The sequence below is a fragment of the Aethalodelphis obliquidens genome, unplaced genomic scaffold (assembly GCF_003676395.1).
Source record: "Aethalodelphis obliquidens isolate GAN/ISIS:26980383/991018 unplaced genomic scaffold, ASM367639v1 scaffold8, whole genome shotgun sequence".
Classification (NCBI taxonomy): domain Eukaryota; kingdom Metazoa; phylum Chordata; class Mammalia; order Artiodactyla; family Delphinidae; genus Aethalodelphis; species Aethalodelphis obliquidens.
The window spans coordinates 63,207,286-63,232,011 of NW_020837952.1; the positions used below are offsets into that span (position 1 = coordinate 63,207,286).

The 24,726-nt window shown below is 57.2% G+C and overlaps 1 protein-coding gene across 3 annotated transcripts in view; it reads left to right on the plus strand.

Annotated features, from left to right (window-relative positions):
* The window catches only part of TAFA5 (TAFA chemokine like family member 5), a 191,178-nt gene extending 169,526 nt beyond the window's left edge, over positions 1-21,652 (plus strand). For 2 of the 3 annotated variants that reach the window (XM_027108024.1, XM_027108025.1), the window contains exon 4: positions 13,054-16,121. In XM_027108024.1, the coding sequence (XP_026963825.1) occupies positions 13,054-13,182 (129 nt within the window). In that variant the 3' untranslated portion in view covers positions 13,183-16,121. Of the gene's footprint in view, positions 1-13,053; positions 16,122-20,762 lie in introns of those variants that run through there. The other variant, XM_027108026.1, reaches the window with a different exon arrangement.
* The last annotated feature ends 3,074 nt before the right edge of the window (positions 21,653-24,726 follow it).

Consider the following 24,726-nt stretch of genomic DNA (forward strand, 5'->3'; position numbering starts at 1 on the left):
CCCTTACCGCTTCCTGCTCTGAAAACCAGCAGAAGGAAACTGGTCATGAGCCGGGATGAGGTGGCGTGTGCCCTTCTGATCCCAGGCCACGGTCGGCCGCCTTCTGCCCGGTCTCTCCTGTTTCCTTTGGGAGGAGGAGATGGTCAGTCCTGAGGATCTGCTGGGATCTCCCACCCTGAGAGGGCCCACGGGGTCCGTGCTTCCGGCCCCTGCCCAGGCCTTTCCCCTCCTACAGATGATGCCCAGTGGGACCCTGGCCAGGAGGCTGCAGGAATGGCGCAGGGTGAGGCCACAGCCTCCTGTCATCTGCGAAGCTCTCCGCTCGGCGGGGAGCAACAGGGCCTCAGCCCAGTCCATCTCTCCAGGAAGACTCCTTGACCGATGTGGTCCCTCCCAGTTCTGGATGCCGGCTCTGCGCTGGGTATCGGGCTCGGGGCCCCGTCTGCCCCTTGAGGAGATGGGAGGGACAGAGGAGGAGCTGGCCGAACCGTGAGGTCTGGGGCTGAGTCGCCCCCCAGGCAGAGCTGGGAGGCTGCCGTCTGTCTTCTGGAATCTGATCGGATGGTGTTTATGGCGGGTTTTGCTGGAGCCCACACGGTGCTCGGAGGTTGATCTGGGGGCAGAGAGCAGGGCCCTGGGGCCTAGGGGTGAGCTCGGCAGGAGGGCTGGGGAGAGGAAAAGCCTGGAAGGAGCACTGTGGGTGGGAGGACCGCCCCCTCTCACCACTGAGGGGGCTGAGATGGGTGGGCCCCAGCCAAGCCAGCCCCTCCGTCTGTCTTCCAAGGACCACCCGGGAGGGGCCTGGATGGTCTGTGCCCACGTCGTGCTCCCAAGGGCGAGAGGCTTTTGTGCAGGAGGTTCCAGGATAAACGTGGAGGAACCAGCGGACAGTGGGTCCTCCTCCAGGAGAACCTTGGTACCTGCCACTCACCAGTTCTCTCTCCCTCACAAGCGATGAAAAATACCCCGTCATGACTCTGATCCCCGTCTGCAATCCGTATTGTGTGCTTTAGAATCACTGCTATTCATCATGGCGATAATAGCTGGACATTTTAATAGATTCTGTGTGTAAACACAGACGTAGCTGGTCCGGCAGCAGCGCAGCGCGAGCACGGACATTCTTCATCTTCTCGGCAGAAGTGAGCCCGGAAACAAAAGCGGGTTTGACGAAACCCACGATATTTCCATGGGCGCTTTTGGCCAGTTTCACTAGGGGAGGCGTGGCATGCGGATGGCCGTTTACGGTAATTGTGCTGCGTGAGTCTCGGTTTTCCTTGAAGCAGTTGTCCTTTGAATCATTTTAAATCTGTAAATGGCAAAGGGTTGAAACAGGAGGAAAGGGGTCCAGTGGAGAAAGCCAGTGGGCACTGGACGGGCCACCACAGTGGGGTCGGGTGTTCCTGACACCGCAGAGATGACAGGCAGCCTACCAAGAGGACCAGGTCAGGGTCAGGGTCAGGGTCAGCAGAGTTCTGACCTGCTTTTCCGTACCTAGGGGTGGCCTTCCCCTTGGCCCTGCACGGGCAGCCGGGTCACGTGATCAGTCCATCAGTACTGCCAGCTCCCCCTTCCCTCCGCTCCTCCCCGCCCCCCTGTCCTCCATCCTTTTTGGCTCCATGTGGGATGCCGGGATGCACGGATGAAGCACTCGTGGCCTCCAGATCTCACGCCGGAAGAATCCCTGGAGGGGCCGCTTTGGGGGCTGCAAGGATGGCTATTACTTAACACGTGAGGTCAGGTAGTTGCTGACCAGATGGAAGAGAATGCTTTCTGCAGGACCTCGGTGAGAGGGGGATGCTGGCCAGGTACCCAAGTCCTACAGCTCAGCCTGATGGGGGTGCCTGGGATGCAAGTTTTCCAAATAGTCCCAGATCTCAGCAGTCCTCAGGGGAGCCTGGGGCCCCACCTTCGATGGGGTATGTGCCCCCGTAGGGGGACCCTCAGAGAACAGCGCTGTTGATCAGGACAGCCGTTCTAGAGCGAGCAGACATTGCTACCACCATGCTGTCCATTTCAGCCAGCCCGCCACGCCGGCCAGGGCTGTCCGGGGCCTGCCACCTTCCCCCGGCCCTGTGCCACGGCCGGGAGCGCCCCTGTGGTCCTGCAGGCATGCAGTGCCTTCTCAGCGTGTCAACGTGAGCCTTCATTAAGGATGCGCGAAGTTCAGAGTCATCCCCGGTTTCCAGCAGAGCTGTTTGAGTTGATACTCTTTGTTGATTCCACGTTTCATGAACTAATTGGGCAGAACGACAGGCAAAGCTGCTGAGAACACGGTTTTGCCCTGTTGGTTTACTGCGTCCTTGTAATCTTACACGTGACATTTCATTACCTAGTGATTTATTTTTTCATGAAAGACAAAGGTAAATCTGATGCTGCTTTACTGTGAAAAGGCAGATCGTGTATTTGAGATGGAAGTTAAGTCAGCACGAGCACGGCAGAACTCGCCAGGGCAGTGATGTGCTTCCTAACCCCGCGCGGCTCTGGCTCTGATTCAGAACAACGGGCCCCTGGCATCTGCTCCACCCACCCCAGCCTGCCCCTCACGCCCCAGGGTCTGGACACCCAAACCTCTCTCTGTGGTTGTGTCTTGCGCTCGGCCCTCTCGCTGCGGTCCGGGTGTGACCCACGGTCCCCAGCCCAGCCCCTCCGCCCACAGAGCAGCTCTGATGGCTTCTGGGCGCCGCAGAGGCTGTGAAATACGGCATTTGGCGTAGACATTTGTTAAAGATCAGTCTTGAAAAATGAAATAGAGGGATTTGTGTCTCAATCTAAATCCCTTTCAATGCCAGCTCCCCATTAAACTGAGATGTACCCGGCGATGTAAGTGCCGGGATGGTACCAAGGCCGGCATTGTCGTCTCTGCGGTTCTGCCCCTGGGTCCCCTCCTCCCCCAACCAGAACGTCGTCTCAGGCTCACCTGGACCCATATGGGATCGCACCTCCCCACACTGCCCTGCTGTGTCAAGCCCTGTTCTCTGGGCCCCCAGACAGGGCGGCCCCCTGCCCCGCCCCTGCCGCCTGCAGGCTTGACAGGTGTAATGTACACCTGGGAGGCTGGCCTTGAGGGAGTCACTTTCACCTCTCAGAGCCTCGGTTTCCTCATCTGTGGAAGGGGTAAGCGTGACCCAGGCTGACGTCACAGGTCCTTGGGGTTTGGGGAAAGGGCAGTAGTGGATGAGAAGCATTTCTAAACCCCAGGGGGGTCTCTGTAGGTGAAAGGTTGGTGACTTTCCTCCTGTGGCACCTTCCAGAATATGTGCTCATGTTCCCAACGGCTGCATCCGAATGAAGCCACACCCTCGTTCCCTCCTGAAACCCTTCGGTGCCTTGTAGCAGGGACGCCCAGGCCCCGGGGGTGTCTCTCCACTCTGCGTGTCCGGGCTGCACCTGGCCTTGTGCGGTCATGGCCGTGAGGCTTAAGGGTTTCATAGGACAGATGGGCGTGTGATGGGCGAGGAACAGACAAGTGGAGACCTGCATTTTCCCTCTCCCCCATGACCTTTGCCTTCCACGCCACGAGGATGGCATGCTCCCCGGACCTTTGGGGGAGAGAGGAAGAGTCTGGTCCTCGTGCCAAGTCTGTGGAGAAGTGGCCGTGGCTTTCTGGATTACTAGGGTGACAGACTCATCACACTGGCTGAACAGCCTCTGCCCAGCTTCCAATTTCAAAAGATTTTGAAAATAAGGACAACTGGCAATAGCATCATGACTTGGAGAGAAGAGAAGTGTGCACTGAGGTCAAGTAAGACCCCACTGGGTGCTTTGCAGGAGTGGACGGTAGAAACCTTAGGATGCCCCTGCTTTTTTATCCTCTGAGCCCCTGCTCTAAGACCTCCTGTGATGCACAAAGAGCCCAGGGCCTCCTCCTGGTGCCTGGACCTAAGCTTCGGACCTAGAGACCCCTGCAGTGGTCAGAAAACAATCAGGCAGAGGTGGAGCCTCCCTGCACCGCGGTTCCCCCTTCCCTCTGTGAATACGCGGCTCTAGCAGGACCAGGAAAAGATGCCAGCGCAGAGGTGAGCTCCACTGGAAGGGGCAGAGTTAGCAGGAAGAGCCTCTCACCTGGGGCAGAAGAAGCCAGATGACGGGCTCACCAAGGCCGTGGTGTCCCCCCTCAGTCTTCCGTTCTCAAAACTCTGCAGCTCAGACAGAAAACCTGACCTCCCTGGTGGGATCAGACCCCACTGAGAGCTGCCTTTTGGGTCCCATGAAGATCGAGGGTCTCTGCACATCACCCCAAACCTCTGGGCCAGCCTGGGTCAGGCGGAGCCTCCCACAGCCCCTGGAACTGAGAGGAAGGGTGCAGACTCCCTCCCCCTGAGCCTGCTGGCTCGTTCCTGGCCGGGATTGGCCTCTGCCTGTTTAAAAGGGAATAAAAAAAGCATCACAGCCAAAATATAAGCAGGAGCCTCTGAAGGGATGCGCGCTGTCTATGGAGAGGAGCACTTTCTGCAGACCGAAAGGCAGGGTTAGCTCTGGAAATAACCCCTGCAGTAAACATGAGGCTTCTGGTCAGTGTCTGCTTGTGGGCATCAAAGAGCTAAAAGAGGCTGTGACCTCTGTGACCCCAGAGCAAGAAGCCTGAAGGAAGGGCAGCCTGGGATGAAATGCAGGCAAACGTCCAAAGGTTTGCAGGGCCAAATAGAGGCTGAACTCCATGGGACCCAAAACATCAGAGTGGATTGAGATGTGTACAGAAGCTGCAGATAATGGACATGTCACTGCAGAGAATCAACACAGGGATGTGAACCAACCTTAAACCGAGAGGCAGTTCATAGGAGACCCAGAAAATGAAGCCAAAGAGAGAGATGTGATAAGTACAGAAGACAGAGGACAGAAATCCAACCTGGGAAAGTGGATGCCGCTGCGGGGAGCCACGTGGCGAGAACAAAGAATAACCACGTTAAGGTGAAAAGAGAGAGTTGCCGAGAAGCTGTCCTGAGCCAGGGGAAACCCCCAATTAAAGCAGAATGAGAGCATCTGGGACCCAAGCACCCATGGCAATATCTGTGAATCGGAAGAGTGAAGGAAAACTCTCTAATCATCCAGGTTGTACTGGAGAAAAAAATTAAGGCAGGAGGACAAGTCCATAGACCTCTGAAGGCATAGACAAGCCACCTCTGAACCCAGGAGACCCAGAACCAGAGTGAAGGACAGACCATCTCCAGGGATTTGTCAAAAAATGCTTTTACTTGTAAGTTCAGTCCTATTTCTGGTTGTTGTTCTGGACACAGGGAGTAAACAGGATGGCTTTAAATTTGCAAGGATTTAGAAAGTGTACCACCCACATACCTTTCCTGAAAGAGTCAATGAAAGATGCCCTGGAGCCAATCAAAGAAATACGAATGGGTGGCTGATGACCTCGGAAAGGTCATAGATCATATGTAAGAAGATCAGTCGTGACTAGATACCAATTAACTACATGGGGCTTAGATATAAATTATTCCTGTAACTGTGGTTATGCAGTTGAACACAATATTGGCGACACTGTTATTTAATGTACTCTGTATGTTGTGAAGACTATTTTTGTATAATCTGATTTGTGACTTCTGGTTAAATTGACAACAGCTGCAGGGGGCAGCTGCAGACGAAGAAAAGGGTCACTTAATGTCTCTTCATGGAAAGAAAGAACTTACATCACTAGGGAAATGGCTTAATCATTAAAAGTGCATTTGATTAACATAAAGGCCACCACTAATGGAAACAAGAACATGATTTCTCCTAAACTACAGTGGAAGAAAAAGCAAGTAAAACTGTGTGTAAGGAAATGAACCATGAAAGGAGCAGAACCAGAAATCAGTGTGGAACATGCTGATCAAGACAGAAATGCAGCCTCAGTGGTGACAATAAATGTAAGTGGGTTAGCCTTCTCTTCTAAAAGGCAGAGACTATCAAATCAGGTTTTTTAAATAGTCAAATATGTGTTGCCTTCTAAGGGCACTGCTACAAACAAACCAAAAAGTTTAAAAGCAAATAATAAACAAAGTTACTAGGCAAGTGAAATGGAAAGGAAATCAGTAGGTAAAGTGATTAAATTGGAACAATATGGTGGCGTATATTGATACATTTAAGGTGTGTATATAGTTATTGACACATACTGATCCATGACAGTTCAAACTAGTAGAAGTATCACAGAAACCTTTACGTACTGATTAACATAAGTTTACAGGAAGCAAACCCAAGTACAAATAAACAAAGTGATCAGAAACACAATTTTTAGTTGGAATTTAAACAGCTCTTAAATCTGTGTTAAGGTCAAATAAACACCACTGATAATAACAATAAAAAGAACCAGGGCATAGATCTTTTGAAAAATGAAATTACCAAGGTTGAATTTGCAGCAACATAGTGAACATTATAACATACAAATAGGCTGCTTCTAACTTTCTATTATTTATGAAATTTACAAAAATATCCATAATCCAGGTTACTGACCAACCTAAGAGGAAGCATGTGCCAACTTTCTTTTCCAACCACAATGTGATATATTTAAAACTATACCCAAAATAATGACCTTAACCCTAGCAACCAGAACCTTCCTGTAATTTGTTGGTTGAAGGATGAAATAAAACATGCAGACCGACCCACGAGTCACATGCAGGTGTGAGGTCAGTCTTTCCAGCTCCGCTCCCGGGCAAAACAATTGTGATCTACTTAACTCAGAACACGTGACCTTGCTCTCTGTGCCTCCGTCTCCACATCTATAAAATGGGCAGAATGCTATTCCCTGCTTCCTAGGGCTGCTGTAAGGTTGACGGAGTTAGAACGTTAACACCATCACGCGGGCCAGCACTTACTGGACGCTACAGTGTACGCATCTGACTGACCGTTAAATCTCATTTAAAATGTGACGAGAATAAGAGAGTGCACCTGTGGGTACAGGGAAGGATGGACTCGTCGGTATACTTGTGTCTTAAATAACTTTATTTTTAACTCAGCAAGAACGAAAATGAAGAAACCAAGCTATGGAAAAAGCCACCTTCAAAAAGATTGGAGAAAACCTGTAAAGATGAAAAAGAAATATTAATGATTTTTTTAAAGGCATGGAATTAATCGTTGCATCGCTGGCAAAACTATAAAAATGCATTTTTACTTCTGTCATGTGTAGATTTTTTTTTATGTTAGAAAATAGTTCTGAAAGGAAGAAGGGAGAATCAGCCTGCGTTGGGGCCTCAAATTATTCAAGAGTGTGTGCATAGCTAGCCCACTGATCACTACATATGGAAATTTGATTAAAGATATGATTTTCTGGGGAAGGGGGATTACCAAAAATAAAGGCATAGAAAAATGTTAATATTCTCCAGTAAAAGTTCCAGACGGAGATGTTTTAACTGGCATGTTCTTGAAAGCATTCAGTGTACAGGTGTCTCTTCCCCGCCAACTGGGAAATGTGGAAAATTACCCAGTTCATTTTAGGAACTAGTGAAACCCTGATGCTGGAAAGGTCCCCCAAATTAGAAAAATACCCAGAAAGTCATTTTGTTCAATAAAGACTTTTGAGTCTGTGCTGTGGGCTGGGAGCCCTTCCAGGCACAGAAATCCTTCAGCAAAGCACCCCGAGGCCCTCCAGGACCTGGCATTGTTTTCAGGATGCTGCCCCCTGGTGGGAGTAGTGATTGGGACATAGGTCACCCGCACCTGCCTAAAATGACAGCAGACTGATTTCTGCAGTCCTTTAAAAGAACCAGAAAAAAGGCCACCACACAGTAGCTTTATGTAAGAAATGTAAATATACTTTAATATTTCAGAATCAGGTAGAACGAAAAGCCCTGTACGGAGATCAAATAAAATGTGTGTTCTGATTCAGAAGATGCAGAAAAAGGCACCAGACAGACCCTGTATTTATTCCTCAGAAAAATATCAAGAGAACGATGGTCACAGACCTCCAGGCTAACCTGGACGAGAAGGTGGGCTCTCCCTGGAACCCAGTGTTCCCCCCGAAACCAAAGCTGCCCTTGCACTGAAGATGGACCCTGCCCTGTCCATACCTGACTCTCGTGAGGCTAGCCTGCAGCCACCCGGGAACTTGTTACTTTTTGGAAGTTCCGGCAAATGAACTCACACAACTATTTGATATGAGAAAATGCAATCATTATTACTTACAGAAGGTAAATAAACAGGTATTTCCAAAACTCTGGAGAATCACCTGAAATGCCTTGAAAACTAATTAGAGAACTTATTAAATTGGACCAGTTATGAACATAGAAGTTTCTCTACTTGTGTTCAACTGTAAGCTTTCATAGACACAAACAAACTCTGTCTGGATCAGAGGTCGGACGACTACCGCCTGCTCGCCAAATCTGGCCCCCCACCTATTTTTTAAATAAAGTTTTATTGGCACACAGCCTTGCTTATTCACTCACGTATTGTCTAGGCATGCATTCACACTGCAATGGCAGGGTTGAGTCTTTGCAGAAAGACTTTTATGGCCCGCAAAGCTGAAAATATACACTACCCGGCCCTTGGTAGCGCAAGTTTGCCAACCCCAGACTGGATTAATAAAGGCTTTCAACCCTGAGGGCCAGGGCATGGAGTCAGCAGTAGCTTGAACACAAGTGTCATTTAGGAGGTGAAAACGGGAGGTGAAATTTGTAGGCAGCTTTAAGGAAGAAACATGCCCGCTGGCACAGGAAAGAGAGACTGGACAAAAAGCCTGTGTGTTCTCACCTCCAAGCAAGTATGTGTAATGATTTCATTACAATAAATAAGTGAAATAAAAGTAAGAAAGAGAGAGGGGAGAGCTCTGTTAGTAGCAGAAGAAAACATAAAATAACTCGGAATAACTTTGGTAAGAAAAGGCACCTATGAAGATAATGGCAAAACCTCCCCAGGGGAGACTTAAAAGACTTGAATAAATTAATAGAAAGACGTCACATACTTTGATACGGTGAGGGATTGTCTAGATGTTATGAGGTAGTCTCTTCTTTCAAATTTGATGCTTAGATTTAATACAGTTTCAATCAAATCTCCAGTGAGTTTTTTCTGGAACATTACAAAATGCTTTCACATTTTATATTGGGTGGGACTCGTCCGCGGTGTGTGGGAAGGCTTTGGGACATGCCGCAGTGTCCGCCTCCTGCTGGGGACGGACAAGGGGGTAAAGGGAGCTTGGTGAGCAGCTCAGCCCTGGGCAATGCGGCCACTGCTTGGTTCTGCCCTTCACCCCCCTCCCGAGTTAACAGCGGACCCTGTCTGGCCAAGTGCCCAGGATACAGTTAAAACCCGAGAAGACGTTGGCTCTTCTGCTGCTCTTTCTGACCCACGAACCAGACCATGTGGTCCTGAGGTGAACCTGGGTGTTGGTGAGCACGGACTGGGGGTACAGTGTGGAAGGGGCAGCCCCCAACAGCAGATGCTGGGAAAACCAGCTTCATACTTGGGAGAAATTCAACTTGCATCCTTACCTCACACCATGTTCCAAATTAAATTCCCTAGGGATTACAGACTAAACTATGACACAGGAAACCATGAGATGGTTAAGGACACGTCCAGGTGGACATCTGAGTTCAGGGGGAGGAAGGATGCTGAAACGGTCCACAAGCCCGAAAATAGTAAGAATCGGTGACGATCGCAGACACTCGCCTAGGCTGTTCTGAGCACGTGCACAGGTCGACCTGCTCAGGCTGACGGCCACCGTGGGCCATGCTCTGTTACCACCCCATTTTACAGATGAGAACACTGAGGCCTTCTGCAGGCCACCCAGTGACCGAGAGACTCACGCTAGGCCCGCCTTCAAGGGGCAGCCCTGCCTCGCCTTGATATCCCAAACTTCTGAAAGTCCAGCTCACCTTCCGAGAACAGAGGCAGATGGCAAGGTGGGCGTCGGGGGACCCGCCTGGCAGGAGCTGGTTTCTAACCCTGGGGCTGGGGGCAGCAGGCAGACGAAAAGGCACACAGCCCAGGGGTGGAAAGTTCCTGAAACATGAAGTGGGGACAAGGAGTGGCGAGAGATTCTCCGTCGGGGGTCAGCAGCTGAAACACGAATGGGCGCTGCCCCTCGGGACTCGCCGTGGTTGGTGTTCGTTTCTTTACCTTCATGTTGAGGCCTCGTGAAGGGCGCTGGTTGTAAGCATGTGAATTTGCCAGTCTTTCTGGGACGTGCTGGGCAGTGTGTCATCAAGAGAATCCGAAATGCATGTTTCAGACCCTTTGGAAAACAGTCTGGCATTTGCCCAAAAAGTGAGACACGGAGCTACCGTGTGACTCAGGATCCCTCTCCTGGGGGAATTCCCGGGGTGGGATGGGGGCGTCACTGCTGACGAGTGTGGTTTGGGGGGATAGAAATGTTCTACGTTGACTGTGGTGGTGGTTGCACAGCTCTGAATAGAGCAAAACCACTGACTTGACCCTGTAGCGGGGCACGTGGTCTGGGCTGTGAGCTCTCCCTCCGTGAAGCCGCTATTAGCAGGTGGATGTGGATGGATATTTGAATAAGAAAGGGTTTGTCCTCGGCCCGGTCTTGGGACTCCTGTGACTGACAGGGGCTTGGCGGGGCCACCGCCCCCTCTGCCGACGTGTGGCACCGTGAGGAGCCTGCCTGGGCCCAGCAGGTGACCTGCCCAGCCCCTGAAAGTGGACACAGGAGGCAGCGCAGGGAAGGGGTTTGAGCCTGAGCTTCCCGGGCACACGGGGCCTCCCTCGCCGCTGTGGACGGCCAGGTGTCGGGGAGAGCGTGTCTGATGACACCTCTGAGGACACACCTCCACCCACCCCACCCCAGCCCCGTCATCGCCAGACATCGCCTGTGAACTTGGGACGGTGGGTCGGCCGCGAGCTGCGGTGGCCGAGGCCGTCATCCTGCGATGCCGGCCGGGCTCTAGCTGCTGGGATTGGCGGAGCGGGTGGATGGGACGTCAGAGGCCGACTCTGCCAGGAGACAAAGCAGACAGGCCCGCACCACCCACACTCCCTTTAGAAAAGCCGCCTGGCCAGCCGGCCGTTCCCAGGGCAGTTGAGCCCGTGGGGAGGTCGAGGGCAGCCCCCTGCAGAGCTGGAGGGGGCCTGGGCTGAGGCTGGCCCGCCGGGGAGACGTGACCCTGGCAGCGTCAAGGTCATGAGTGGAGCTGGACTGGACCAAGTGCGACCCGTGAGGGGCACGGGCTGGTCTCAGCCGCTTCCCTCCCCCAGGACTCAGGCACCCACCCGCCTTCGGGGCAGATGGAGCTGGAGGCCCCTGTGTGGGGCTGGGGCCCGGGAGCCTGGCTCGGGGCGGATGAATTTTCTGTGCTGCTGCGCACTTGGTGACGGAGAGCCTTGGCCATCTCACAGCTCAGCAGTCAGACATCCAGCACCGCGTGGCCGGGGCCTCGGCCCAGGTCCCACAGGGCAGAAACCCAGGTGTGGGCCGGGCTGCGTCTCACCTGAGGCTCCGGGAAAGAGCCCCGCCCAGGTTCACTCGGTTGATGGCAGAATTCAGGTCCCTGGTGCTATAGGGCTGAGGCCGGTTTCCTCTCGGCTGTCCCTAGAGGTCACCTCACTCCTCGCCAGGCCGTGCCCTGACCCTGGGAGTGGGTGGGTTCTAAGGGTGGCCTGTGGCCTCCGTCCCCGGTGTCACCTCGTGGCCGTGTTGCATTTCATTCGCGCGGCTCCCCTGGTGGGGCCCCCCTTACATGCTTGCACTGGCGCCACCTCTGTGTTCTGCTTTCATTTGTAGGAAGTGGAGTAAGAACTTACAGGTACTTAGGAGACGCCGTGAATGCACAGTCCTTCCAGGTCTGGGGAGTCGTCTGTCTCTGCATCCTTTATCTCATCTTGCCTGCCCATCCTCACGTGGCGTGTGGTTTATTTCCATAACCTCGCTAGCTGCCCTGTGCGGTGTGGGCATGCTGCTCGGCCAGGGGACAGACCCATGGCTGCTCGAGGGGGGCCCTGGGCCGTGGAGGGGTGTTTTCCTGAGGGAAGGAGGCCTGGGCTTTGCAGTACCTGATGGATGTCCTCAGTAAACCTCCATATTCTCGGTGAAATCCTATTACCAGCATCATCACTTTATTTAGGACGAGGAGACCAGTATCCCTTTATTTGTTCAGAGGCCGTATAAACCCAGAGGAGCCTAGACAAAGTACCATCAGGCCCCAGTTCTGCAGACATGCGGGCGCCATGCAGAAAAAGATGCCGTGGTCCTGGGTGAGGCTGTCGGACGGCAGCCGTGTTCTGCTCACAGCCTCTACTCCTGTGAAAAGGGGGAAACTGTGCCCCTGGGTGCTCCTGTTTCAGGCTCCCATTTAGTGGATGTGGAAACTGAGGCTGTGGCAGCCAAGCCCCTTTCCTGAGGCCACAGGACAGGAAGAGCCCAGCTGAGATTCAAACCCAGACCTGTCTCAATGGGGTCCTTCCTAAGACCCCAAATCTCACCAGTGACAGACCCCAGGCTGTAGGGAGGGGGCAATGGTGGGGCAGGAAACGCACACTGGGGTGGCCCCAGGGAGGCAGCTGCTGCCAGGGTCCTGGACCACAGCCCTCCGCCCCCTCTGAGACCTGAGTCAGAATGACCCTTCACAGGCCTCCAGGGCCGGGCAGGGAGTTGTCCGGCAGGTACACACGTGCACACACATGTACACATACACACGCACACAATTCCACACACCTGCACACACATCGACATAAATGCACATACACTCACATGCACACATCTCCACACACGTGCACACACTTGCGTCGACGTTCTTGTTCAAATGCCCATGGAGGCTGTTGTCGGTTTTGTTGAGACCCTCGCATCACTGGGCATTTAATCTACCCCCGGCATCTCTGAGGCCTTTGTAACTCTTTTTTTCAATATGGCTTCTCATCACAGAAAAGCGGGGAACGAGGCCCTTGGAGATGGTGAAGCCTCTGATGAAGGGTGTGCTGGGCGGTCACTCACCACAGGACCATCCAGTAAACAGGGTCCGGATCATTGCCTTAATGGCTACGTGCTGATCACCCTTCAGAGCCAAGGGTGAATATTTCATCACAGGGACAGCTTGGCCCCTGACCTGCCCCTGTTCGGAATTCGAGGCTCAGGGGCGATTCTGCTTTGGTGGCGTGAACTCTCAGTCACCCCTCCTCCTTTTACAGGGGCCTTATAACCGGAGCCACCCCTTGTATCAGGATTGGACCTGGATCCTAGCGTTCCTGACCCCAAACCAGAGGCTCCAGGATGCTTCCTTCCCTCCCGGAGGAGGAAACAACACAGCTTGTCCATAATGAGGCAGCTCAACAGAAATGGAAACTGTGGTCCACGAGGACCCAGCCCCCCTCAGAACCCCACCACTGGGACGCAGCCTGGGGCAGACTTTCTAGAAACTTCTCTCAGAAGACAGACTCCAAGAACAAGTCATGAGCCAAAGAAAATAAATAAATGGCTATAAAGGTAGACATGACTTTCCCACGTCAGAATCAAGAAACAGTTTTTTTATTGGAAAGAGAAGCTAGACCATTAGGTACACAATAAATCCGTGTTATTGCAGCTATCAGCTTGCCTAAAGTAAGGACACTCCAGTCTGCTTGTCTATAAAAGCTAAACAGAACAGCACAAACCTTCCCCCAGAGGCCCCGGCAGCTCCCGCCCATCCTCCCGCAGCTCTCTGCCTCGTGGCACAGAAGGGCTGCGCTGTCTGTGCCATCGCACATCACTTGATGCCCTGGTTAGAGCGGTCTGCTGCCTGGCCTCCGGTCCCTCACGTGCAGGTACTGCATCCTAGCGGTGACCGAGTGGCGGATGCTTTCACGGTGAGGACAGGTGAGATGCCTGGAGCAGCCCGGCCGCACCCAGAGCTGGTGTCTCATCTTCGGGCTCCCTGCTCAGGTCCATAAGGGCTAAGGAACAGCTTACGGCAGGTGCGGGTGCGGGGCTTGGGGTGGTTCTGGCCGTCCCCGGGTTTAGCCTAAGCTCTTGCTCTCAGGTGTTCTCCCTCTCGTTCTGCTGGGACCCCCATGTCGGCGCTGAGCCCCTGTCTGACTTGCTGCGCCCTTGTCCCTTTATCCCCTGAGGCTCAGTCACCCTATGGTCTGCGGCAGCAGCCTCGCCCCGCGTGAGCGGGCACTGAATCCGCTCCTGTCCTCCGACCCGCAGGGCCCGCTTTGCGAGGGGGAGGTCAGTGAGCACCCAGACGTGCCGACCCTTTACAGTTGGCTCCAGACGGCCCTCCCAGCCTTTGCTGGCTCTCCGTCAGCCCAGCGAGGGCTGCGGTCTGTCTCCTCAGGCCCTGGGAGATGAGTGGCTTCGGGGGATCGAAGCCAGGTGGAGACTTTGTTAGCCAGGGACCCCAGGAGGAGAGACCCACTCCGGCCGGAGCTGAGGCTGCCGGACAGATGTGGTCCCCCGAGCCCTCACCAAGGGCTGCGGTGTGAGGATGGAAGGAGGGGCTCCCGGGGTCAAACCCCGCGCATCCCCGTTGGCTGTGCTGCCCCGGGGCTTCCAGACTCGGGCCGTGGCGGGGCCGCGAAGATAGTGGTGCACAGAGGCGCCCGTCTGCTCTGCCTGGTGCAGGGCTGGGGTCGCCACTTCACGCTGCTTCCTAAGCACAAGGGGACATGTCCTGAGGCCACAGGGCAGGGACGGAACTGCCCCTCCGGCTGAGAGGGCCCTCAGCACCCCACCCAGGCTTCCCCTGTCCGCCTGCCCCGCTCCATCCCCTCCCCGGCTTCTCTCCTACGTGGCACCGTCGTGGCCTGGCCCTTCAGAACTGGCCCAGCAAGGTCCCGCCAGGCACTGTCCGCAGCCCTCAGCCCTGCAGATTCCCCAGAGCGTCATGGGCCGGGCATGTTCCATGTCATCAGGGCTGTGCTCCCTGTTTGGGGGCAGTTCACGTGACCTTGCTGTGCAGTGGGCTCCAGGAGATGAGACCCTCCACTCCTTGCCTACTAAGGACCCCTAAGTATCAGGAGGTGGCGTAGTTGTCATTCTTCTTGGCGTTTAGCAGCCCCTAGATGGGGGCAGAGGAGGGATGGAGATTGGGTGACGGGCAGGGGTCCTTAGAAGCAGCCGCAGTGACAAGACACAGGTGCGTCCGGGGCAGCTGGGCTGGTGCTCGAGGGGCAGGGGAGGGACTGGGGCCCTGCTCTCTCACGCTGGGCATCCTCAGACCAGGCCTTGGCCCTCGTGCTGCCCGCCCCCGCCGTCCGAGGTGCCGCATCTCCCTGTCCCGTCTCCCTGCCTGCGCGCTAGACGCCAGTGTGAGTTTTCACAGGGTCTTGGGTCTCCAGGTGGCCGGTCGTCTCCTCCCTCACAGCAGGGCAGAGGGGGACATGTCTGAGCAGCCAGGGCCCCTCTGCGGACGATCGTGTGCCCTCCCTCCTCGGGCGTCTGGGACATCCCAGGCTCAGGAGTCAGTTAACCACACTCCTCGGGTGTGAACTGGCCGGATAAGGTCAGGAAATGGTCCCAGAAACTCAATCACGTGGCTGGGCATGGATGGGATGATGCACAGCCTTTCCAGAAGCTTCTCCCCGGTTGTTTTTACTCTCTCCGTGGTAGCAGCCTTCATGGTCAAGCTCTCTCACGCAGACCATGGTCATCTCACTGCCCTGCAGTTTCTACGTCTCCACTGTCCGTTAGAACCTTTTGTTTGGGGCTTTCAGCCCAGAACATTGTGCTCTTTAAACAGAAGACAGCCTGCCCCCAAAGGCAAATGGAAACTTTTAGAGGAAGAGGGAATATCACTCAGGGGACTCACAGGGCTGGAAGGTTTCCTTTTGTTTTATAAACGATGCTTTATAGCATCCAAATACCAAGAAAAACCTCGTCACCTCCTTGCCCGGCGGGAAGGACTGCCCTGGACGGGAACCCGGCCGTGTCCACAGCTCAGTCCTCAGACCAAACACTTCCGGGGCTCTCGCCACTGACTGAGAGGCTCTGTCCACTGAGCCCGGTGACCGCAGGGGACGCGGGCAGTGCTGGGCCGGCTCCTGTGTCCAGCGTGCAAGGCGAGGTGACCCTGAGACCAGCTCTGTCCACCTCGGGGGCGGAGTCCCAGAGAAATAGCCGCAGACCCTGAGGACGCAGCCCATGACCTTGGGGTGTTGGACGGCCATGCGCAGAGCTGGAGCCCGCCGAGTGCCGGCTGCTTTCCAGGCCCAGGGACACCAGGGGGTCACACAGAGGCTGCGACCCCAGGACACTCTGGATCTCCGCACACCAGGACGAGCAGGTGCCCTCGGGGAGGCCAGCTCTGGCAAAGCTCAGGGCCCTCCAGGGAGCCGGGGCCCACGTCGAGTTTCTTGACAAGCTCAGCTCGGGGTTGGAGTCGCAGGGCTGCTTAGTGGGACTGTCCGGGGGCCAGTGGAGCAGGGAAACCCCTACGCAGGAGCCTTCACCAGGGAGCGGGAGGACGTGGCCACAAGGGCCCTCAGGTGCACGGATGGGGAGGGGACCCCAGGTTGGATGCCCTCTCCAGAGACAGGGATCCAGCAGGGCCCTCATGACACAACCCGAGCATCCGGCCAGGTGGCTGTCATGGTCCCGCCAGGCCCGGGGTCCTGGTCACTGGCCCTGCGTGTCCCTGAGCAGGTGGGAGGTAAGGGCCACGTGGATGAGACATGACTCACTTCTCATGGGTCATCCCTGGGGCTCAGGATCCCGGGTGGGGTGGGGGGCAGCCTGCAGGAGAGCAGGGGCTGCTTCCTGGGTGTCCCTGGGGGTCTGGCCGATTGTCTTGAGAAGACGCTCCCTGGGGAAGGGCGCCGGAGACCCGTGGGCCGCTTCCCAGCACGGGAACGTCCTGTCGCCTGCAGGGACCAGCCCAGCACTGGTTTTCCAGTGAGCTGTGAGGACCAGCCCAGGGCCCTGAGCGGGGACCCCTGTGAGGCCCGAGGTGGGCCTCGGCCGTGTGCTTCCCCAGCTGGAAATGATTCTCTGAGGCCAGAAGGGCTCTGCTGGCTTCTGCAAAGCCTGTGTGGCTCTGCTGGAGCTCATCCTGGCCATTCTGGCTACTTTTCTGGGCTGCAAACCCGACTTCCAGGCCTCTTCTCTGGTCCCGAGGCCTGGGGACGAGCTGGCAGCCAGCACTCGGCTGTTGGCTGGGTCGGGACTTGGGTCCCATCTGAGCACAGCCGCTGCGGACATCAGGCTGCCTCCTGTCTGTTCCTGAAGGCCAGGCAGGCGCCGGGGGCAGCCAGCCCCGGGGTTTGACAACAGAGGCCTCAGAGAGCATCTGAGCTGTGGCCGGGGGGGTCCGGTGACAGCCCACCCTCTCCGGGCAGCTCTGGGCCTGCCTCCCTCCCCACTTAGCCTGGGCCTGGTAGGAGAAGGCAGCAGACATCCAGGGCTCGGAAGTTAGCTGGACGGGCCTCTGTGTCCCTCCAGACCCGCTGGGCTCAGGGGTTCTGTCTCTAGGCTGGCCTGACTGGGGGAACTGGCCAGAGCAGACAGGGGCCTGTATCCAGCCCTCCCCCCCCGCCCCACCAGGGGCAGGAAGCGCCAGAGGCCAGGGTGCCTGCAGGAAAGTGGAGACCCCCCCCCAAGGATGGGGGACCTACAGGGGCAAACACCTGTGACTGTAAGAAATGACTAGAACGTGTGTAGTGACTGCATCGCTTCAAGCCGTGAGGGCTTCCTAACGAAACATCAGCCGTGCTTACTCCCCCCACACGAAAACCTCCGTGTGTGTGAGGCACCATGAATGAAAGCTAAGGGTGGACCGAGCTGGGAGACAGGCCTGCAGTAAACGTGCCCGGGACTCTCCCTGGCCTGCGCACGTGTGCGCAGCTGAGAATTATACACGCGGTCTTGTTCGGATCAGTAAGAAATACAAGACCTGAGCAGATGAACTGACAAGACGGCGTTGGCGAGATTATTCTACTCCTCTGGTCGTCAGGAGAAGTGAAGATGAACCCTCGACCAAATCCTGCTTCTCTTCTGTCGGATGAAGGCGGACGTGGAGCCTCTGTCATCTCAGCTCGCAGACGACGAGAAGCAGCCCCCCAGGCGGGGCGCAGGGGGCACCGAGACAGCCCGGGTCCCTGGGAGTCCATCCAGTGGGGGCCCCGTGAGCACGTGTGCAGCCCAGGAATTGCCGATCGCACAGACCAGGCTGCCGACCTGCTCTCACAAACAGTGCAGACGTTCACGCGGAACCCAACCCTCATCGTACACGTGGATGTGTTCTAAAGGGTGTGAAGGAAATACACTAAATTTAACCAAATAGCTTCTGATATGGAAACGTGGATGGATTTTTATTTTCTTTTTATACTCATGTGTTTCCCCGTTTCTCTACAAGTAAGAATTTATACAATTTTGTAGGTAGAAAAAGTAGAATCAGTGCCTCCTTTCTTGGTTAACCCCTCAGGTGCCAGTGAGTGACTGTGCTGGACGGTCTCCGTCGTGGACGTGGCTGGACGGGTTGGGGAGGGGATGGCTGCCACGTGCTATGGTCAGCAGGGCGATGGGCCTGGACGGACAGGCCTACAAGGTCCGAGTGAGGCGAGGGTCACCACCACTCCTGGACTCCTGGGTCGAGCATGCCATATGCAAGGAGGCCTTTGCCAAACTCGGGAAGGCTGGGGCTGGAGGTGTCCCCTGGGGTCAGAGTCAGGGTCCCTGGGCCGAGATCAGGTAGCTGGCCAGATGTGGAGAGAGATCTGCAGCTAGGACCCTGCGGTGGTCGGAACAGTGACCCCCCCTCCAAAGATACCTCGTGCCCTGGCTCTGCTCCCCGTGCCCTCCCGCTTCTGGGATGGGCTTCAGGCAGCGGAGACGGAGTGAGGGCTGAGCCCACGCACGCCCACAACCGCACGTGGAGGTTCTCTCGGGCCCCCGTCACCTCCGGACGTGTGCTCGCGGCCTTGGGGTCCCACAGCAGCCCTGCTTCCACAGCCCCGTGGGGGCCCTAGTCCTGCCGAGAGAGTGGGCGCCTGCCAACCTGGAGCCTCAGGCAGCCTTGAGTCCTTTGGGGCTGGGGGCAGAGAGCTCTGACCCTCCCTGGACACCCTCAGCTCTGGTCCAGCTCTGCCATCAACCTGCTAGGGCCTGAAACACCTAAATCCAGTTAACACCCCCTCGCCACTGATGCGTTCGGGGCGCCCGCGTGCGTGGGCTCCACACAGAGCTGGGGAGGAGACAGCACGGTCCGGCGGGGCCTCAGGGAAACCTGAGGTTCTCAGAGCTGCTCCTTGGAACCCTGTGCCGGCCTTGGGGTTCCGGGACCACGGGCTTGGTGGGGGGGGCAAGCTGAGTCCTTCCTGGCAGGTGCCCAGGACCACGGGCTTGGAGGAGGGGGGGCCGAGCTGAGTCCTGTCCGGCAGATGCCCTTCCTCATGGCTCCTGGCTGCTGTCTGGGAGCTGCAGGTGGAGAGCAGGGTCCCTGCAGGGGCTCTGAGTGCAGTGCCGAGGCGCTGTCAGAGCTGGGGTGGGATGTGCAGCCCAGCCACCTGGGGAGGGGCCTTGTCTGTCCTGGAGGACGGCAGGCCGGAGGCAGTCAGTCCACATTCCCCCCGAGCCGGCCACCGACGGAAGACAGTGAAGATGTGAGCAGCGCTTGCCCGGTTTACGGCCCGCGGCGGCTAATTGCAGCGCAGGACAGGACGGACGGGCAGCGTGAGGCCCTCGGGGCGGGGCCTGGGGAGCGGCCCGTGTGAGCCGGACAGCCTGCACACAGCCCGCCGGCTGAGGACTCGGGAGGAGCCAGGAGGCCGTGGTGTGGTCCGCGTGACAGGGCGGGGCCTGGTGGGAGTGTGACCGGGGCCGCAGGCAGGTGGCAAAGGGCCGGGGCTCAGGCCGGATGCGGTAGACGCGGGACCAGCCCGGAGGCGGACGAGCAGCTGCAGGGAGAGGGGAGGGGCTTTCTGGGGGAGGTCTCCCTCAGCACATTTGGAGAGGCCCCTCCCGGGCCATCACACCCGCTGCGTCCCACTCCCATGGTATGTGTGGGACCCCCAGGACACCGTCTACTCCCTGCAGAGCTGGGCCTGCTGGGAGTCGGTACAGGGAGGGCAGCCCCATGCGCCTGACCCAGGTCTGGGGTCCTAAAAGGCAGTGGCCACCTGCATACTCTCTGTGGGACCCCAGGCCTCGGGGTCCCTGCCTCAAATTGGGGCCACCCTAGGGGATGAGGGAGCCAGTGGCCTAGCGGGGACATGGGACAGGAGGCTGCTGGACACGGGTCCCACCACCTGAGGCTGTGATGCTCTGTGGAAACCACACTCCCTGCTTTCCTGTCTCCGTCACTCTATAGGTGATGCCTCCGCTGCCCCAGAGCAGAGGCTGGAACCCTCACATCGCCTCACGGCTGTGAGCCGGCCTGTTGTGTCGCATCTCCTGGGACCCTGGGGTGTTGGGTGTGGGTGCTTCGGGCCTCACCAACCAGCATGAACACTCCAGCTCTGCAGCCTCCCAGGGGCTCTGTAGGGGTGAGACACACGTGTTCCCATCACTCTGCTCCATGCAGTTCTGCAGTACCTGCTGTGTACAGGGCACAGTGCAAGACACGGTTAGGGAAACAGTTGGATGCAACTCAGACCTGAGGCCCTGGCCAGCACGGGGCGGAGGACACGCAGCTCACACTGGCTGCTGACGGAGCTCCAGTGCCCCCATCATGGCCAAGGGCGGGGTCCCACCCAGAGCCCAGAGGAAGCGGGTGCCCCCGGGCTGCCCTCTGTGACAGGCGTAGGGTTCTCCTCCAGCACTGGGGCCCGAGATCTAGTTTTTGTCCTCGAGGAAGTCTGCTGGCATCTTTGAAGTGTGCTGTCCGGGTGAGGCCAGCCTCGTGGACGATCTCTGGGTTCCCGCCATGCCCGACGGGAACCCTTGGTGTCTGCGGAGGCTGACGGCTCTCTTCTCTGCCCCTCAGGTCTCCTGACAAACGCAGCCCCACAGGGGCCCCAGGAGTGACCTTGGCTCCCTGGAGAGGCCACAATCCTCGGTCGGTCGTGGATGCCACCCACCCTCCACTACCCGCCCACCCTCCGCTTCTCTAGCCTGTCAAGGACAGCCTGCTTCCTCGGCCGCCTGAGCTGAGTCTGTCCGGCCTCCCCGAGGAGTCAGTCCTGGGACATACAGCAGGGCTGCGCCACCGGGCGTCCCTGGAACCTGTCCTGGCCACCCTCCCGGCCGCAGACAAGGAGGCGGAGGCAGCTGCAGCCCAGCCAGCCCGAGAGAGGAGGACAGCGCCGGGCCGGGGAGGACTGAGTCTCGGGCGCAGAAGTGGCCTCTCCTTGTGCCCCAGACTGTCCGAATCGCTTTTATTTTCTTATCCTTTCAGTATATTCAATAGACCAAAGAGCAAAATCTATTTTAACGCGGACTCGTACTTACCATCAGAGTCCCTGGGTTCGACTGGGGGGCACGGGGGCAGAGACACGCTGGAGAGGCACAGCCCACGAACGCTGCGGGGCCCCCGAGCAGCCGGAGGATGCGGCCGGAGGACACACGGCCGGCGACGTCCCCGCGTGGACCCCGCGGGTGCGCCCGGCCGGGAGCACAGCTCGCTGTGCACACCTGCTCCTCTGTACTTAGATGGACTTCCTCGTACTAAAATCCCTTTCTGTTTTAACCAGTTAAACACGCCTCTCTGCAGCTCCATTCTGATAGTGGGATAATCCAGGATTCGCCGAGAGCATGTCGGGTCTCCCATGACTGCTGTCTCATCCGATCACCATTTAGCTCCAGAAAGCAAATTAAAGAAAGCGAAAGTAACACTTGTTTGAAAGAGATCATTAAATGTATTTTGCAAAGCCGGAAGTTATATATTTAACAGTTTTTATATGTTGTATATTTGTAGAAAATCCTATATGACAATTCATGTGGTAGCCCCGGCCGTCGTGCAACGTGGGCCGGGGCTGGGGCTTCCCGAAGTCTCTGGGGTGGGCGGGGGGGACCGGCATCCCGGACGTGGGGGCGCCCGGCACCGCCGAGGGGCAGGACTCTGCGGGCAGCGAGCTGAGGACCAGGGGTGTGGCGCAGACATGCCGGCCGGTGCTAGCGGAGAGGCCCGTTGCCTTTTGCTCTGTTTGGGTTGGGTGGTCCCTGCCCCCTGGGGCTCTGTTGTAGGAGTGGCCAGTCCTTTGATCACGCTTCTTCCAATGGATTTTGTTTCCCTTTTTCTTACCCCTCTCCCGTTCATGCAACTTGAGGGCAGCGTGCGGCCGGCCTCGTCTTCTCAAGCGGACACCCTTATCTTTCTCAGTCTTCATGTCAGAGGGTGGAGACAGCGGGGGATGGGGGAGCCCCCGTCTTCCCACTTCCCTCCTGCAAGGCGGGGTCACCAGGCCCCACGAATAGGGACAGTTACGGTTTACCTTCCCCTGTCCACCCTGTGCCAGGTCCCTTTATTTTCCTGAGTTTCAGCTTAAGTATGCTACCTAAGAGTCCAATTAACAGGAGTATTATGCTAGGTCTATGCTACTAAAAAAAAAAAGGAAAAAAAAAAACTATATAGAAGCTGCTCTAGCCACCCATAGACTAAAGACAGGAGAGAAAATCCATTTATTTAAGACCCATTTCAATGTCCACGAGTATATAATTTACCTTCAGTCACCACAAATTTATGGGTACGTGTATCCTGGGGTAAGAGGACTGGCCGAGGTTGGGGTTTGGCATCACAGAGGAGGCGGCCTGCGCGGCGTGCTGTCCCGAGCTGGCCAGCCCCAAGCTCCGCGGCCCGGGCTCACCCCGGGGGCAGCGAGGGAGGCCCCGGGAGGGTCGCCCGGCGCAGCCGCCAGCAGCCCCACCACCACCACCCTCGCCTGTTTCTTTGGACAGTGCGTGTAGACACCTTCCGAGGGCAGAGGTTGGGAGATTTGAGATGTTACAGCATTTTTTCCCTTGTTTTACAGTATTCAGTTTTGTGTCGATTCAGCTAAATTATGAAAATAAAGAAAAACTCCTTTGATAAGCATGGCTTTTGTTCGCTGGCCGCGGTGTCCTGGGACAGGGCTGTCGCCGGCGTGGCTGGTGGAGACAGAGCCCAGGGCACAGGTGGTGACAGGGCCTCTTCCCGGGAGGCAGGCCCACCGTGATGGTGCACAGTCAGGAGCCCTCCAGGCTTTCCTGGACCCCCAAGGATACTCCCTGAAGCCCAGCCCCCGGCGCGTAGACAGCATCTGGCCCGTAACTACTAGCCCCTGGGAAGCCGTGTGCTCCTGGCCAAGCCAGTGGGAAGTTGACAGCCACGTCCATTCAGCCCTCCCCCAGGGTCCGTGAGCCAGGCCCTTCCCGCACATGCCCCCAGTTCCAGGAGCAGAACCCCACTCAAGGGCTCCAGAAGGAGACCCTCGTCTGAAGGACCTCTTTCCCCGGGAAATCCGCTCGGACCTCCAGAGAGCACTGTTGGGCGTGTTCAGGGTCCATCACCTGCAGGCATGTGTGCATTGGGGGCGGCCTTGCCTGTCTGCTTCCAACTGCTCTTGATAAGATGTCAGCCCTGGGACCTGTGGCCTGGGGGGCGGGCCGCGGGCCTGTCGAGTTCTGTGCTTGATTTAAGGAGGCCTCACTGGCCTTTGGAGCTGTTACAGGGAGTAAGGAGAGCCCCGCCCACTGGCACAGAGCCGGGCTTGTCCTGGGAGGCAGGGAAAGGGACAGAGTGCAGGCCTAGCTGCTGCCACAGGGACCCCCAGGTGGGCCCTTCCCCTCTCGAGGGGGCCTGGGTGCCCTTGCCAGAAAGGGCCTTCCCCGGGGGGGATACCTCAGGGAGCGGCTTGGGGGCTTTGCCATGGAGCCCAAACGGGGCAGGGCAGCTTGATGGGGAGAGGGGCCCACCCTCGCCTCCGCCCTCTGTCCACACGGAGAAACGAGCTGGAAGGGGCCGGGGTTCACGTGCAGGAGGTGAAGCAGCCCACCGGAGAGCCGCACGCACAGCCGCTACTCCGGAGACTTCTGGGCAAAACAGGGGGAAAAGCAAAATGATGAAGCTAGGGAAAAGAAAAGAGCTTCTGGGCCACCAGGGCTCGTAGAAGCAGACACGGGTCTCCAACCGGATCCAAGGGTGTGTACCGGTCAGGATGGGCCGGGTGGCGCTGCAGGAGCAAACAGTCCGCCTGTCCAAGCCCAATGTGCCCCTGAGCAGGGCTCTCCCCTCCCGCCCCAAGCCCGTGTGCCTGCTGGGGACGTCTCCGTGATCGGGGGACACACGAGCGCCCAGAGCCGCCTGCAGAGGCTTCTGCGGGCAGCGGCGTCGGCCTGCACCTCCTCTGCTCCCAGCCACGCCCGACGTCCCAAGTCTGGGGAGAGTCTGGCTCTGCCGTGGAAGCTGCGCGTCTGCTGGTCGCTGACCTGAGCTGCTGGCCTCAGTCTCCTGACCCACCGAATTCGAGAGGCATCGGTGCTGCCCACCTCCAGGCTGGGGAAGAGACGTGAGGTCCACCTCCCCGTGTGGGGGATGGACGGTCACGCCCTCCCTCCACGGCCCGTCCCAGCCCTGCTGTGACCTGAGGCTGAGACGGGCGCGGTCGCTGCCCCCAGGAAGGGGAGGATTCAGCCCGTCCTCCCCGACTGCCGCCGGCTGGCCACTCCCGCAGCCCCTACAGGACAGCCTTGCCCAAGGGCCCTGGGGGTGGCCACCCGGCTGTGTGATGGGAAGGGTGGGAATCTGGCGTCGGTCCCGTCTGAGCTGCCAGCAAAGCTGAGATAAGCCTATTCTCTGGGCCTCAGTTTCCCCGTTGGCGGAATAGAGGGAATTGGGCCGAGTTCACCAGGTTTCCTGAAGAACAAGGGAGACCGTTCTCGTTCGGCACGAGACTCTCCTGGCGCGCGGGGCGGCGTCCTTAGAGAACGGGAGGCGTGTTTATTTAGGGGCGGCTCTATGATTAGTGCCACCA